Source organism: Eucyclogobius newberryi, unplaced genomic scaffold (genome assembly GCF_026437365.1).
Source record: "Eucyclogobius newberryi isolate DKJ021-1_F unplaced genomic scaffold, fEucNew1.0.hap1 SCAF_21, whole genome shotgun sequence".
Taxonomy (NCBI): Eukaryota; Metazoa; Chordata; class Actinopteri; order Gobiiformes; family Gobiidae; genus Eucyclogobius; species Eucyclogobius newberryi.
In genome coordinates, this window is record NW_027315846.1 from 20,048,961 (window position 1) to 20,066,815 (window position 17,855).

Genomic DNA, 17,855 nt, shown 5'->3' on the forward strand with positions numbered 1-17,855 from the left:
AGAGGGGAGGAGCGGGGAGGAGCGGTCATCCTGGGACAACATCAGAGAGGACAACAACAACAACAATACACCTGCTCTGGCCCCTGAGGACCAAAACACCTGATCCCCAATGTTTTTACTTAGACTTGTGAGCCTAAGCAAAATGTGATGATAACATAGGGCATATTCTCATTTCATAGCTTATTTATCAAGACATTACTGTTTTTAATGCAACCATGTCTTCTGCTGCAAGAATGTGTCCTTCTGGCTAAAGCCTATAGCCTCATTTGATCTTAAGGAGGTAAGAAAGCAAAAGTCAGCCACTATGAACAAAGGTCTTAGTGGCTTAGTCTCTTTGTTTAGCACTCATCAGTTACTTAACTTTAGTCAAGAAAAGATAAAGAGGGATTAGTGAGCTTTGGTTCATTCATAGAGATCAGTACTGCTTTTGTTGGGTTCAAAAGTAATCCTTCAATAATATTCCTCAAATGTAAACAAGGGTTGCTATAATATTTCTTCTTGATTCAAATTGTTGGTTCAGTATAATTTGTTTTTCTGCAAATAAAGAGTAAACAGAAACCTTTGTTTTGTTTTCTTCCCGTACATTCAAAAAGCCATTTTAACAGGCTCTCCAAAAATGACCTTTGGCCATTTGCTGTTTGCCTGTGCCAGAACGCCCTGCAGACCACCGTGAGTATCCCTGCACACAGACCTGTGAGATTTTACAACCTTTTTATGGGAAGAAAGTGGTGGGCTGACCAGAGTCACTCATTACTGTAAATGCCTTTCCCATAGTTCACATACAGCAGCCTACTTTGGGAAAGCTCCAAGGTTGCATCATACTTGGCTCACTGTCCTCAACATAGTGCCCATAGTTTGCTGCTGAAAATCCAAATGCAGAACTTGGTCTGTACTGTTGTCATCTCTACCATCGGCCATCTCTGTAATGGTTTTGTAATAACACCGTTTTCTCTGTAAGCACAAGTCAGCAAATCCTGTTTACGTACCTAACCTAGTTCCCTTTTTTTTTTTTTTTTTTTTAAACAAACCACACTTCAATACTTCAAAAGTACTTTTTCATTTTAAGAAGCAAACTTCACAAATAAAAGCAAAAACAGAAATAAAAGAAAATAGAAGAATTTGAGTTTTAAGTCGCAATTCGTCATTGACAAGTTCCTTCTGTGCAGTTTGTGGTCCTTCTGTGTGCAAGGAATGTAGCAGTCTTTTGCTGGTTCTGACGTGGCACTGAGCAGATAAGCAGTAGTCTCTGCAGTAGTCTCTAGGACTGCAGTAGTCTCTAGGACTGCAGTAGTCTCTAGGACTGCAGTAGTCTCTAGGACTGCAGTAGTCTCCAGGACTGCAGTAGTCTCCAGGACTGCAGTAGTCTCCAGGACTGCAGTAGTCTCCAGGACTGCAGTAGTCTCCAGGACTGCAGTAGTCTCCAGGACTGCAGTAGTCTCCAGGACTGCAGTAGTCTCCAGGACTGCAGTAGTCTCCAGGACTGCAGTAGTCTCCAGGACTGCAGTAGTCTCCAGGACTGCAGTAGTCTCCAGGTCTCTAGGACTGCAGTAGCTCAGGAGATGTGAAGGAGAAGTTCCTGAACTCCTCCTGGTTGACAATGGGGATGAGAGAGTCCTCCATGGGGGTCAGGGAGGGCTCCTCCTGGGTGAAGTCCGGGTCAAAGTTGTTCACATCTTCAGGGGTTTTCTACAACGCAAAAGACAGTTAAAACGGACATATTCTGTTTAGTATGATTCATCTAGTGAAAGTGTATTGACTTTAAATACAGGCAGGACTTCTTGGTTTAAGTTCTTAGAAACCAAAACTACTCCAACTTTTTGAAATGCAAATATGTCTAAAAGCTCATTCCTCAAACGTTCAGGAGTTTTCCCATTGTAAAAAAATATTCTGTTGATTTCTACTTAATACTTTAGTTCTCAGGCCAAATCCTTCGATTGAGAATGACTCTTGAATGAGAGTCGAAACGTTTTGTATTTATAAAAGTGTCCAGGGGCCTCATTTATAAAAGAGTGCATTGTACTTTCACAACCACCAACAAAAAAAAATGATTTAGAAAAACCTGCGCAGCACACCTGTCTCTTCATAAATCCCAAACCACCCTACGTCTGTGCTGCGACAATTCCTCATAAGGTTCCGCCCTGAGCCCGCCCTAATATACCAGATACGGCTATGGAAATCACCTAATTAACATATGTATCATATTCATAAGGGTGAGACGCGGTGTCACAGACCGACTAAACAAAGCACAAGAAAAGGAGGAAGAAGAGGAAATTCACCGAGATGGAGGTGGAAACACGAATCTGCGAGATGGAGGCCCACAAAGGAGTCTTTAAACAGACACCTTCACAAGGCTCATCTGATCCGCACGACAACGCAGCCTACAGCGGCGTATAAAAAATACACGCAATTTGATGGTCAATGGAAACAAGACGACTATGTCTCTCGGCTGGCCTGGGAACGCCTCGGGACCACCCCGGAGGAGTTGGAGGAAGTGTCTGGGGAAAAGGAAGTCTGGGTGTCCCTGCTTAGATTATCTGTAATAATCATAATATGAGCCTGATTGTGCACGGATCAGACTGCAGCCTACACTGCCCTGTGTGATAATCCCCGTGCATTAGGTAAGTGAGCAGGGAGGATCTGTGACACTGAGGGAGGGCATCAGAACAGAGGAGCAATGATGGAAAACTTTAAAATACATGACTGGTGCACGTGAACGCTCCTGCACACAAAGGGTCTGTCACCCATTTGATTGAGTGATCCTTGTGTGGAAAAATGAATATGATGAGTCCCCAGATGAAACAACTGAATCTTTTCTTTTACAAAGGAAAACTCCTGGACTTGTTTCTAAGAACTTTTAACATGCCAATTGTTCCACACAATGAACATCTGGATTAACATGTTTTTAATGTTATGATAGTACTCTACGTTAGGTTGCGACTTTTCATTAGGTGAAAGGAGTTACTTCACACTACACATGAAAGACAGAACAACACTATACCTGTCATTGAGAGGGATTTGAAACGGCAATCTTCTGGTTAGTGGGAAAAACTGTGCTACCGTTGCACTCCTAATGCTATAAGTATTTAATTTATAGTGTCTGCATCTGCTTGACTGTGCACCTTCGTGTTACAGTTTGTATCCTGTATGGGCCTCGGTGCTGACGACAGACTGAATAGACTTGTTGCATAATATACACTGACAAAGTCTAGAATAACAGGCTAGCTTATATGTCTTTTCACTTGAATTGAAACGGAAATGTACTCACTATCCGCGGTTTAAAGGGCGGCTCTATCTCTTTGCGGTTGAGTTTGTCCCAGTCGATAGTGCTGAAGAACGGGTGGCAGGTTACGGCGCTCTCTCCCCCTTCAGAGGCCACGCAGCCCAAGCGCCGAGTGGGGTTTTTGGTCAGCAGCTGTGGACAACCAAGCAATTCATGGCATTTATATCATATTTATACAACTCATATTTAAGTATAATAATAATCGTTATAAGGCCAAATAAATAAAATGTTTGATAACTTTTGATAACTAGCATTTGTGGTCTTTTGCTGACATTCAAAACCATTTAAAAATGACCTAAAAATGAGCTAATAAATGAGCAACAACTAATGACTTCATGCAAGCTATTGTCTCCAAGAGTGTAAAAGACTGAACAACACAACTCCAGAATTAGGTCAACGTTCAGAGTCCATTTATTGCATCAATAAAAGGAAACTGATTGACGCACTTTCCTCACAAACAACTGGATGTCAGTAAGAAATACAATGGGCTTATTATGCAAGATAAAAGAGCACATTTTTACAGCGTACTCGCTGAGGCAATTTTACTGTACAACTTGGGCCAAAACTATTACACAATGTTGGAATTTACATTGAGCCTAAAACAAACAATCGACCTGTTCAGACCTGTCCTGAAAAACAAACTTGGGGCACATCTAAAACAACATCCAGCGCCGCCCCTTTTTCCAGTAGTGAACACACGCTCTGGGGATTATGTCTGGCTCCGCCCATGACGCTCAGACACAGTTCATTTGAGGACAGCCTTGGGAGTTTTCAACCGTGTTTCATCTGTTCAATCTTACCTCATTTACTTTCATCATCTTAAAAAAACAACACAACAATTCAAATGCTGGGCTCAGTTTAGTGCAGCTAAATTAGGGGTAGTAGAACAAGGCCATGAGGTTTACGGATAATTCTTAGCCTCAACAACAATAGTGTTGTCTAAATTTGAACAGGTGTCAAACAAACAGGAGCATGAGTGCAGATACGATAGAATTTGAGATCACAAGAAAAGGATATGTGCCTGTTTAAATAGGCATCACATGGCTGTAATTGCTCTTTGTGGCATTTGGCCTACACAGACATGACTCCCACTGGAAATGAGGTGACGGACTACACACTGTTGGATGAAGTTAGGTTAGTAATCCACCTATAAAGATACTTTAAGATCCTTCATCATGTGGCAAGGGCAGCCATACAATAACAACTGTACTTCTCCACCAGATATAGAAAACTCCTTTGATGTAATAGATTTGGGGTGTTTTTAGTAGCTTAACCCAGTAGGGGCTTTTGTAAACTGCTTAAGGAATCAAAGAGAAAAAGGACCCGATAAATCAAATTGTTAATAAATGCTGCATCTTACCACCACGTTCATTAGTATGTTTGAAACCTCACACATTCTATTATAAAGGCTTTGTTTGAGTATGTTATGAAGGGGGCTGTGGCTGGGGACGGTTCTGAACATGGCTTAATATAGTTACATAACATTCAGGGTCCATAGCTGGAGTCATTGTGCTATCAGGCTCAAGGTCAATATACAACTGGAATGTTCCTTTGGACTCTGGGAACATAGCTCCTGTTTTTAAGTTATGAATATTATGGAACATGCAACTATGTCCATGCGTTTCAAACTATTATTTTTATTGTTACAGTGTATATTTATATTGCGCTGTTCCACCTTCAAGGCACTCAAAGCACTTTACTAGGCAATGTTGGAGACGGATAACATTTCCTCTAGCCGCCCCACTGTGGCCATACCTGCTTGCCAATGACTGTTAAATAAAAATAAAAAAAATAAAATAAAAAACAATATTGTTATTATCTTTTGAATGGTCAAAATTATTATAGAGTAAAAACTACTGTGACTGAATCAATAGCATTTTCCAAACCAGTTGGTGAAAGCCCCTAAGGGAGGTGCCACCCACACTCTGAGACTGACCGCTTTGAGGATGCTGACAGCCTCCGTGCTCAGCCACGATGCATACACAATCTCTTCATTCAGGATGGACTCAAACAGGTCGTCTTCGTTCTCTGCCTCAAATGGGGCGTGGCCTGAGAGCATCTCGTACAGTAGGACCCCGAGGGCCCACCAATCCACCGACGCTCCATACAGCATCTCCTGCAGGATCTGGAGACATACCAGGATCACAGTGAAAGGAGGAGTCACTTCAGCAAAAAACAAATAGAATCCACAATCAAACAAAGGAGATCAAATAATGTATGGAGCTAGAGCTGTGCCAAATATTTAAAGATCGATAGATTGCAATCTCAACTTTGGTCAATCTCGATAAGGCAAGTGCATTTCAATCGACAGGTCAACGAGCCAATCCTGTGGCAGTAACAGTGTGTGGTTCTGGAGAGGAGTTAGTGCTCACTTGTTTAGGAGAAAGAGTCTTTAATCTCCTCACATGCTTTCTTAAAACTTAGAAAGTCCAGACTCTCCTTCTCTACTGCTTCTCTTTTGCGCGGCGCCATCTGCCCCGCCTGCCTCTCCCTGCCCGTGATGCAGCCACACCTAGAGTCCTGCACAGACCGCAATCTTGAAGCCTCAAAGAGTGCCCCTCTGTGCCAGCCCGTCGAAGAGATCACTGCAGATCCCAAGATTTTTAAATTATTTTTTCAATATGTCGCAACACTGTTGCATGCCATATGAAGGCTCCATGCCACCAAAAGACATGGACTGCACTGCTCACAACACTCATTCACAAAGTCAGTTCACTGTCCTGTGATAATATATCCACGTGCCAAAGCTCTCCTCCTCTCGTCTCCATGGACACACGCAGACAAACAAACACACACACGCAGACAAACAAATAAACACACGCAGACAAACAAATAAACACACGCAGACAAACAAATAAACACACACACAAACACATGAGGCCACTGCTCTGCCTCACCACTGTATCCTATAGTGTCAACTCTCAATCTATGGCTCAGCGCAGTCCCACTGCCTGAAGTCCACCAGCCATGATTTATGAGATGGAAGGACATTTAAAAATGTGATCAATATGGGGGGGAACCGCCTTTTCTTTTTCTTAATATGCCGAGGCCAATCCGCTGTATGGGGTGAGTCATGCATCAAAAACACAAGGAATTTAATTTCGTGTTGACTGCTCATTGATTAATGAGTTGTTTTTTAATTCATTTATTAATCAATGTTATTCCAAGCACATGTCATTAAAAGGTGGATAGGCCAAATGGTAAGCAGGGGACGACTAGTGAGTGTGTTGAGGCAAAAGGTCAGTGGACTCAGAAAACACTTTGATGATCACCACTTCAGGGGGCTTAAATATAGTGCTCAGGACACTCAAGAGGCTCATCACTCCTTTAACAGACGGAGCACAGAGGACAGGAACTCACACTGTACAGTTGCTTTTGTATGGACAGTTATGATTACAGCCAATCAAATCCCATTTGAACAGACTTGAAATGTGAAGGAGGAGTGCGAAAGAACGAATATTACAGTTTCTTTAAAAAAAATAGAAAACACTGTAAAGTCTATCGGAAACATTTGACTCCTTTTTCTTTTAATGTTAATGAGAAATACTGACCTCTGGGGCGATATAGTCAGGGGTCCCGCAGAAGGTGGCTGTTGTTGAACCTTCGAAGATGCCCTCCTTACACATACCAAAGTCTGCCAGCTTACAGTGGCCATCTTTGTCCAGCAGAACATTGTCTAGTTTCAGATCTCTGAAAACACATATTAATAGAGCTGTAAACACTCTGAATGGATCCTGTGGACCAGCATGACCCCCCCAAACACTATTTACAGTAAACTGAAGGGTAAACATGTGGGATTGAGCTGCGGCACACTGTGGATGGAGGGACCATTGTATTTACTGTCTTTTCTCTATATAGTTGTTGTAGCATACAGAGGAAGTGCTATAAAAGGTTGTGAGAACTAGAAATAAGTTAGCATCAAGGGTAAGTGTTTGAAAATGGAAAAGCTTTCAAAAGATTCCTCCACAGTGTGGTGTCTTTGAGCTGCTCGCTCATCCTCTTGACTATTTTGGAGTGGGCTGTGTGTGGCCTTTAGAGCAAACAGGCATGCTATGTTCTGCAGGCCGCACATTAAGCTCTATATATAGGTCACATTTACAGACCACATGATGCCTCTTGAACAGTGCCATATTTACATTTTCCATTGACAACATCTGACAACACAACAACACAAAGCAAGCGCTCTTTTGGTCAGATGTATGTACTGAATTAAGATGCTGTATTCCTTAAAAGGATTAGAAGTATTGGCTCATCATTGGTCCAATACGTTCAGTATTATCCTTCGTCATTTGTCTGACAAGCAGAAGGTTGAGTGCAACATGAGAAGAAGTCAGTTAGGACAGTGAATAAAGAGAACTCTGACCTGTAGAGGATGCCCTTGTTGTGAAGGAACATGAGAGCGGAGGTGATCTCAGCGGCATAGAAACGCGCTCTGTGCTCCTCAAACTTCCTGGACTTCTGAATGTGGAACATGAGGTCTCCTCCATTCACAAACTCCATCACAAAGAAGAGTCGGTCCTAATGAGAACAAAGATGAGAAAAAACACATAGTACCGTATTAGACAAGTCAGTTCATATAATGTACATTTTCTTATTATGCTTCAAAGAAGAGAAAACCTCCATGGAGGAACATGCCTCCTTACTCCCACATCCTCCTAACCACATCACAGGATCAGATTGGAAATGTGTGGGAATCTATTGTCTTAAATGTACAATTCTACTTATGCAACAGACGTCAGAGTTCAGTTTAAATTAATGAGAGGTTTGGCTGTCCTGTACATTTTGATCCTGTTAAGTAGGTCAAAGACAGGTTCAACAAATGAGGTTCAGAGAGAAAAGAACTAAAGGACTGCTGTCCTCTGCTGATTAGAAGAGTAACTGCACAATCAAAATATCTGGAGCAGTGGTTCCCAATGTCATGAGAGCAGAACACAGGAGCCGTGTGCTAATTGCTAATTATTATAACGGTATCCTGATATAGGTCATGTGGGGCCTGGGGTTATACTTTTTTCCATTGATTTAATTAAATCCAGGTTTAGTTGTAATTTAGACCTGATGTCAACCCTAATTTACAGACTATCTCTATAGAGATAGAGATAGAGATAGAGATAGAGATAGAGATAGAGATAGAGATAGATAGATAGATATAAAACACAGCACACAAAGGAAGTACTATAGAGGTTGTGAGAACTAGAAACAAGTTAGCATCAAGGGTAAGTGTTTGAAAATTGAAAAGCTTTCAAAAAATACTTCTTTATCTAGGTGGAAAAGCTAGAGGAAATGTTATCCTTCTCCAACATTGCCTAGTAAAGTGCTTTGAGTGCCTTGAAGGTGGAAAAGCTTGATATAAATATACACTGTAACAATAAAAAGAATAGTTTGAAACGCATGGATATAGTTGCATGTTCCATAATATTCATGACTTAAAAACAGGAGTTATGTACACACATGTACAGGTGATGAGGTGATAAATGCTCTACAGAATACTTCACACTGTGTGCTCAGACTTACAGGTGTCTGGAAGCAGCAGTGGAGCTGGGTGAGGTAGGGGTGGCAGCCGGCGAGTGATAGCACCCGTTTTTCAGTCATGGTGCATTCCACGTCATCGTCCTGCAGAATGATGTCTTTCTTAAGCACCTTCACTGCAAAGACGCACTCCGTGTCATTGAGCCGCGCCAACATCACCTGCAACGGCCCGGCAAAATGTCACAATGTATAATACATATGTACACGGGGTCAGGTACATACCACATTTGAACAGTGGTATGTGCTCATTTTTGAACAATGAATTTATGTGCAGTAAGTTTGACATCCTTGTGTAAAGTATGTTTTGGAGGATTTTGGACATCTGGATGGGGAAACTGGGGTCGATTCAAGGACACATGCTTTGTCACTTACATCTAAAGATTAATACCACTTTTTAACTAATTTATAACCATGTCAATTGGCAACACGTGTGCTGCATAATCAGTACCTTCAGTTTTGCTGAATTCTCTCTCCACTAAGATTTCCTGTTATTACTGTGCTGCCCTATCAAACGTAGGCTAAACAGGTTAAACTTAAGACAAACATTAAGAAAAGTTTGTTGAATATTTGAATTTTGATAGCAGAGGCAATGCAAAAAGTTACATAACATTTTATAAGAGAAACAGATCACCATTTTGTTAATCAGTAAAATGAATAATAGTGCATTGTTCTTTCTTGAACTCCCTTCTGGTAGGCTTAAAACAATGCTTGAATATCTGTTTTCGGACTTTATGCTCACCTTGCCAAAGCTGCCTTTCCCCAGAACCTGGATGAAGGTGAAGTTATGGAGACCGAGTTTGACTGTTTGTGGCTGGACCTCTAAGCTCTCTCTGTGCTCTGGCGCCCTCATCTGGCTGTTCTTAACCTGTGAGCACAACTGAACATTCAGAACAGTTCCAAGAACGGTGAAAACCACCAGACAACATGGTCATACAGTACCGTTGAAGGCCGCTTGGAGAGGCCTCCTGGATGCAGACCCATTTCTGACAACTTATTGGCCAGCTCCACACTGTTGACGCCACAACTCGGGGCCACATTTCCTTTGCAGCGGATATGAACATTCATTTTGCAACCTAAAAAGAGAAAAGCATGTCTTATACAAACATGAAGGAGCATAAAGCTACAAATGGTGATAGTTTTTAAAAAACATACTTTTGCAGTGCAGGCCCTGTCGGACGAGGCCCCACAGCAGAGATCCACAGTGGTCACAGAAAGTGGGAGACTTGTAGTTGTGGATGTTGAACTTGTGAGGTACATTGATACTGAAACCCTGTTTTTTTGTCTTCAAACAGAGATGCACAGCACACAGTTAGATATGTGGAAAGGCTAAATCAAATGATGAAAAAGCCCTGAGAAGTATTGATTCTGCGGTGGCTAAAGAACAGTCTACATGCGTTCTGACAGTGTATAAGTTATAAAACAGTATGAATAAGCAACCCCAACATAACAGCAAACAACTGACTAAGATGTATGAGCTTATTATGTTTTCAGGAACCAAAACCATTTGTGTTCAGCAAGCTATGAAAAATGCTACTATGTTGTTTATTTTTAGCACTTCAGTTAAAATTGCAAAATAGAATAGTTTAAAATAACATTCACTTCACAAACAGGAAATTGTGAATTATTGCAGAATTATACATAAAGGGCAATACTAAGTTCACACAAGCTCACCGAAAAAATGTTTGTGCTCCCCAGTGGTGTAGTGCCTCCCGGCCTCACCCATTTGCTGAATGTCTCTAACCTCTCTTTTCCAAAGTTCACGCAACAGCTTGTCAAATAACGCCTTCGGGCAAATCATTTTTTTTAAGTAATGTCTTCATTCAGTTCTATTGCCTGCATCACAGAGGCTGGTTCATACAAAAGGCCAGGCTAAATCAAGAGGCGGGAAATGCTGACACAGGGAAAATGACATGTCCCTATTTTAGTTCACACTTAAAGTTCAGTGTGTCAAGTGCTCGTCTCAGATCTTTTACTATTATGTGCTCATTTGATCACAACAGGAAATGTAAATATTCATGTAAATATAGTAGGCAGAAATGTAAATCCGGGATAGTTACAATCTGTTGTTTTACGTTTCCATTTACAAACACACTAACATTCATACAGTTATACTTCAGTGTACAACAATAATGAAGGAAGAACAACACTAATGCAGTACATGCACTGAACAGAGGCTGTGAGGTGAAATGGTAAAGTTGTGGCAGGACTCGGAGGCTGTGCTTACCTGCTCATCTTCAGTCTTCTTCATGAGCGGACATGCTGTCACTACTTGTTGGTGACAACGCTTATGAACTACACACGTACACACTGAAAGCATACAATTTAACATTTGACATGTCTTTGTAATGATAGTCTAAAAAGAAAGAGGACAAAACTATGAGCTTACCCTGGCACTGATAACCCTGCTTTCCAAACACTCCCCTGAGAGCAAATAAAAACACAATAAACACAACATACTCCAGAAACATTGGCTCAAGAATATCACTGATAACATTGCCGCACGGGAGGAAAATACAAGTTATAGAATCGTCACAAGCAGTGGCAGCGCTCTGACAACTGCCTTAAACACGCATTGAGCATTGCATTGGCATTCCTCGGTTTCATAGTTTTACAAGAAAAAGGTTAATCACAGTGTTGTAGTTGAACAGTACTGGAGGAGCAAAGACTAGAGAAAGGTTCTGACCAGATAAATTCGTGGCAGTGGAAGCAGAAAGTGGGCTGTGGGAGGAATGTGGACATAAACTTGTGACCGTTGACCTGATGGATCCTGCGCCTCACAGCGCCCTGACGCGTACGTGTCAGCTCTTTGTGACGCTTCTGAGGAGGGCACACCAGGGCATCATCTGCGCACACAGGTATTGAAAGTGAATTTGTACAAAGTTGCAAGAAACGCCACACATAATACGGGGGGGCATGTTCTGGAAAGTCTAACCAAACGTAACTAAAGATTGAACACGGATAAATGTGCCTTGAAGGTGAGGTAACATTTGAAAGAATACAAGCTGCTTAGTAATAAGGCTGACAAAAACGCGAACTGCAGCTGCATGAGTCATTTATGTACTTCCACTTCACCACACATCTCATTTCTTCTCACTGCATACATTTGTATACAGACAAAGGTAGAGCAGCTTTAATATGCCAGTACGGATATTGCCTCCTACATTAACTTCAATAAAAAATAACATCATGAAACTAAGCAGTAACTCCTACCATCTGCCCTTAAGCTCTTGAAAGTATTATGTGAAAAACCTGAAGAGGATTTGTTTCGTTTTAATTTTCTTAGGACTATTTTACTACAGTACAGGCTTATAATCATTTTTGTTCAGTCGTTCAAACACTGCCTACAACACTCTTCATTGTTTGGTGACAGTCGGTCAGCGCTCGACTGCAGCACTCACCGTCAGTGAAGGATCCGGTCAGGGTAATCACAATGTACACTTTTCCCTCCGGCTCCAAGTCCACCTGCAGACCCACAAACACACACATTACATCAACATTATCCAGACTAGGACAGTTGATCAAATTTAAAACTGAGATGGAGATTCGGTCATGTCTAATTATCAGTGATGATCTTAAGGAGAGGTCCACAGCCAATCCTGTAATCCATGTCCGACATTTGTCTATTTTTGTATGAATTAATAAAAGTCTATCAAATTAAGTCAAATTGAGATTGATTGATTCATTCATTCATTCATTCATTCATTCATTCATTCATTAATACAATACAATACAATGATGATTCCTTTTTTGTTTTTACCATATCGCCCATTGCTACACCGGACAGATTGTGTACTACAAATGTACAAAATAATAGGCTGGTATGCCAAAGCCACTCAAGCCAACAATTTGCAACCTGTCATGCTGCAAAGGTATTTTTTGTTTTAATTTAGTTAATTGTATCGTTTTTCTGTTTCTGTAATTTCTTTGTGATTTTAATGCATTTTTCCTGCTGTGTGAAGCACTTTGAATTGCCTTGTGAATGAAATGTGCTCTACAAATAAACTTGCTTTGCCTATACTTTTTCAGCTCTCTTTTGATGAACGTGGTGAAAGATTGGTGAGATTATAGAGATTATAAATAATAACACAGCGAACACAGCCCTACAGGATCATCTGAATGCATTACTACTGAGCAACTCCTGAAATATGTATCTGCATATTTGTGTGAGGCCGAAGGAATCTGGAGCGGGTCAGGCCGGTTCTGCTGAGCCACAGACAGAAATACCTCAAAACATTAAGAGCAGATGAAAACAAATAGACTAGATTAGAACTACACAGCCACTTGGCATTATTTGCACACCGTGTAAACAGTAACTAAATAAATTAAAAACAAAGAGCAAATAAATTAACTAAAATAAAATGCCTATAGCAAATATAAAACATACAATAAAATGTGTTTATTATAGTAAAATACAAAACTGCTGTAACCCTTATTTAGTTTTAGACCTGGCATGTTGACGCACATCCATGACGTCCATATGTGCAGACAAAGCAAGTGTTATTACTGGTTTGAACAGTTTGGTCTATTTTTGCACAACTTCACGTCATTCAAGAATATGTCATAATAATAGTATGTCATATACGTCATAGTTTCAGGCGAAGGCGGAGGGCAGGAGCTAAAACAGGAGATACATCGGTTTGGAAAGAAATACAACTGTTGTGCCACATATTTGCCATTTTTGTGTTTCAATAGGAGAAAAACAAAAATCACCTTAGTGCATTAGTGCTGACAGAGAATATCTTGAACTCCATGCCAGTTTTTGTTTCATGTGTATGGGCCCAGATATTACCCATATATCATGACTAAATATCTGTTATAACCAGGGATGTCAATATCATTTGGTTGATCGATAATAGTAATTGTAATTATTCAGGTCATATGAACAAAAATAAATAATACTACTAATAATTGTGATTTATTTATTTATTGTGAATTATTTTAGAAGCAAGTCATTTTAAGTAATTTTTAAATCAGATTAATTTTATTTTGTCTTTCAGAAACTGATTATATATTCATGGTCTCCATAATTGTGAATAATTGTTAAATTATTTCAACAAAAATTAACTAGGGATGTCACATTATCTAATTTAGAGCTATGATTATTTTGTGAAGGAATATCAGGATTTTGTAACAGGTGAGGTTAACAGTATTAACACTCAAACAAAAGTGAAGTATCACAATTACGCAGACGAACCTCAGACTTATGTTTCACTGACGGCAAAAAAAAAAAAAAAAAAACATTACCAAAATCAAAAGTATGGTTTCTTGGAGAGACTTATCCATGCGTTTGTCTCCAGTAGATTAGACTACTGTAACGGCCTGTTCACTGGCCTCTCCAAACGAGCTGTAAAACAGCTGCAGTACATCCAGAACGCTGCTGCTCGGGTCCTGACCAGAACCAGGAAGTATGATCACATTAGTCCTGTTCTCAGGTCTCTGCACTGGCTCCTGTGGCTCAGAGAAGAGACTTAAAAGCAGCTCTGCTTGTGTACAAGTCTCTCCATGGCCTAGCACCAAAGTACATCTCGCACATGTTAGTGCCATATGAACCATCTCGGACTCTGAGGACCTGAGGGACCGGCCTCCTGCTGGTGCCCAGAGTCAGGACTAAAGAAGGGAATCTGCGTTCAGTTTTATAAAGCTAAAATCTTCCTGAAGATATGAGACAGGCCTCTACTCTGACAATGTTCTAGGCTAAAAACCATTTTGTTTAGTTATGCATATGACTCAAGTGATTTTATCTGCACTCTTCTCTTTTATGTTGTCTTTATCTGTTTGGTGACATTGTTACATTTGTGCACAGTAAAAGTATTGTGTGTTCTTTATGGAGGGGTGAAACTGACTTCCTGTTATGAGCTCAAAGCAGGCCTCCATGCTTTGGGGTTTAAGCCTCCCACATGTCTAACACTTCAGCCAACGCTGCGCTCAAAAGCAGAAGTGGACGTCACCATGACAACTGCGGTCGGTTTCCGACCGACCATCAGCTTAGAACTGCGCCGGGCCGCTTTTCACCAACTTTCACTGCTTGTCAGCCCAGATATGCAAGTGCATAAGTGTGAGTTTCAAGTTTCAAGAGTTCAAAATGAAAAAGGTGAAAAAACATCTGAGTGAAAGGTTGATGGTTCTTTGAGATCAAATGTATCTCGGCCCTTAAAAGAGACATATTATGTTTTTTCAGGTACGTAGTATTGAACTATAATGTAAGTAAGGCATTTTTAATCCACTATGTTGATCTAAAATAGATTAGTAATAGAAACCGCTCCATTGACTTCCTCGACATTTCCCCGTGACAGTTAACAGTAACAAGCAGCGGCTTGTCATTTACACATTTTTATTTTTGAAAATTGGCTACATGACGTTTTAGAACCCTATGTTTCACTTGGACTCCACATTTTTTCATAATATTCAATTAAGTACAGGGAAGTGGGCAGCATAGGGGGTAGATGAAAACACTCAAGTCTACTCATGCATGCAAAATACAACTTTGAGTAAACTAATGATGTGGAAACACAGTTGTACCGAGGATGAAAGCTCATGAATAAGATGATTCTGCATAATATGTCCCCTTAATACAATATCAATGAGATAAAATGTTGTGAACTGTTGCTGAGTCGCAAAAGTGCAGTAAAATCATGACCGGGGCAACAGAGAGTGAGAGTGACTGGAGCCTGCAGCTGTGAGTGTCAGCACGATGGGCAAGTGAAGACCTGCACAACAGCAGCCAACACGTCCCCAGCCCTGCACACTCAGAGACCCACACTCTGAGCCTTGCAAACTCGGGAGCTGGTGGTGGGTCCTGGGCAATGCGAGAGTCAAAAATTAAGATCTCAATAATGGTGAATTACAACAACGATGATATTTAGATAACATTGTAATGCATCTAACATGTGCCGGGAGTTCTAGGGTCTACTATAAATGGAATGGCCTATTACATATTTCTTCAACAGGAAAATCTGGCCCTCCATCTGAGAGTATCACACACTTTTTTTTTATTTAAATTGCTTTTTTTTATTATCACTATTTGACATGCTCTTTTTGGCAACATTTCGTAACATTTTGATTTCCCCAAAACAACATTTGTGATCATTCATTGTCTATATTCCATTTATAGCTGGAGCCGCACAGCCTCAGAGCCACTTCCCCAAAGCCCCGTGGCCTACGATGTCACTTTGATCACAGTTCATGTTCATGTCACTTTAACGCAACTGATAACTATTAAAAATAAACTCAAATTCAAGCAAAAAATAAATAAATCAAGGCAACTAGAAGTGGGCAATATAGACAAAAATTTGAATCTCGATAAAGATGATATTTACACAAAGCATCAGGAACGTTGTAAAAATGTGCCTGTAATTGTCTTGATTGATATTAAAAGTTTAGCACAAAAAATGAACAGACCATAAAATGACTCAGAACAGGGCAGAAATGTGACTACTTTCATTTAGGGGGATTACGCCAGACATTTCATTTATTTTCTTTTTAATCAGATCTTTTTTTTTGCTGTAATCTGTAATAGTGTTAGCCATGTCTATACTCTAGTGGAGGCCAAGTACGAGTCATGTTTGTGGAGCGGCAAACCCACTCACAGTATGATGTTGTTCAGTGTACCAATAATAAACAGTTTATATTGGCTAAAATGTTAAGTGTCTTTAATAGTTTACAAATACCATATTAACTGCTTCTTCTGACAGTTAGCACGTCCTTATGATTGGCTAACTCACATCATGATGGTGGGTGACCAATAGGAGGGAAGAATGGGCTGCATTAAACACAATAAAATATATCCAAATACTCGGGCTGAGCGTAATGGCATTGGCTGTCGTTTTATTACAATTTGATAATTTCTTAATAAAAACAAATAAAAGATTATATTTAGTAAGAATAATTGCATAAACAAGACGGACTATTAATTGGAGTAATTTAACACACGCAAAATAGGACTCCGGACTCCAAACAACATGCTTTTACAGACAGGATCGACTCAAGAATGACCTGTTGACTCAAAAGACTAAAGTTTATCACTTGATCTCACTTCAAATGTGACTAAATGCACAGCCTGATCAGATATAATCTCGTCCACCCACAGCCTCAGAGCTCCAGTCCGGGCAGAATCACAGAGAGGAAAGAGAAAAACTTGAGTGTTAAGTGTTGAAGAAGTACAGGCTGTTCCATTTGAGCACTTCCCCGAGTGACACGGCTGTGAAACACTTCACATGGAAAATAGCTTCCGTCAGCAAATAAATAAAACCAGATTTTTACAGGTTATTTTGTTTGCAATGCATTTTTGTTTTGTCCTTCTCTTTGTTACGTGACAGTAGATGGAATCCAGCACTCGGGTGGTTCATGACACTGATAAAAATTAATAGCTGGTTTAATTTTTTAGTGATACCATTTAAATGTTATGTCCCAAAACTATTATTGCACAAAACATTACTGTTGAATTAAAACAGCCCTTTTCTATTTAAACCCTTATTTTTTATATCTATATATTTTTTTATCAGCTCTATTTGCAACCTTTTTTAAATAAATTAAATCGTTTTATAGACCACAATTGCAATATTATAATAATTATCCACCTCTACTATATTGTGTACAATGTGCACATGCACAGCCCGAATAAGACACAGAGTAACTTACATATATACTCTATATATTATATATAAATCAAATAGTAATGATTGTCAACATCAATTAATTAGCAAACTTGACTAGTCTAATCAGTGAAAACAATTGGCTTTTATTATTCTTAGGCATCAGAAAACAGTTTGTAATTTACTGAATAAAGAACTAGGACTACTCAAATAATTTAAAAAAAATCTATATTTTAAGATATGTTTTTTTCAAATTACTTCAGAACAAGAGGTGATTTACAACTTATATATAGAGTCGGTTCCTCCCGTACAAGAGGCCTGATGGGAAGTACAAAGTGGAACTACAGTGGTTTTTTGAACCATTATGTATATTCATAATAACGAGCTGTATTTTCTCCAGTACACACTGGTGTCATTTGTTTGCACAGATCTGCTCAGTGCTTTTGTGTGAGCCTCAG

The 17,855-nt window shown here is 40.0% G+C and overlaps 1 protein-coding gene across 1 annotated transcript in view; it reads right to left on the reverse strand.

Annotated features, from left to right (window-relative positions):
• Window positions 1–1,038: 1,038 nt before the first annotated feature.
• Window positions 1,039–17,855, reverse strand: part of prkcha (protein kinase C, eta, a) — a 17,801-nt gene continuing 984 nt past the window's right edge. The window contains exons 2-15 of the mRNA XM_072458337.1: window positions 12,205–12,268; window positions 11,490–11,649; window positions 11,193–11,227; window positions 11,031–11,113; window positions 9,959–10,088; window positions 9,746–9,879; window positions 9,546–9,671; window positions 8,792–8,965; window positions 7,644–7,798; window positions 6,832–6,970; window positions 5,217–5,405; window positions 3,266–3,412; window positions 1,533–1,686; window positions 1,039–1,242 (exon numbers count right to left, since the gene is read on the reverse strand). Coding sequence (XP_072314438.1) covers window positions 1,537–1,686; window positions 3,266–3,412; window positions 5,217–5,405; window positions 6,832–6,970; window positions 7,644–7,798; window positions 8,792–8,965; window positions 9,546–9,671; window positions 9,746–9,879; window positions 9,959–10,088; window positions 11,031–11,113; window positions 11,193–11,227; window positions 11,490–11,649; window positions 12,205–12,268 — 1,686 coding nt within the window. The 3' untranslated portion in view covers window positions 1,039–1,242; window positions 1,533–1,536. The remainder of the gene's footprint in view (window positions 1,243–1,532; window positions 1,687–3,265; window positions 3,413–5,216; window positions 5,406–6,831; window positions 6,971–7,643; window positions 7,799–8,791; window positions 8,966–9,545; window positions 9,672–9,745; window positions 9,880–9,958; window positions 10,089–11,030; window positions 11,114–11,192; window positions 11,228–11,489; window positions 11,650–12,204; window positions 12,269–17,855) is intronic.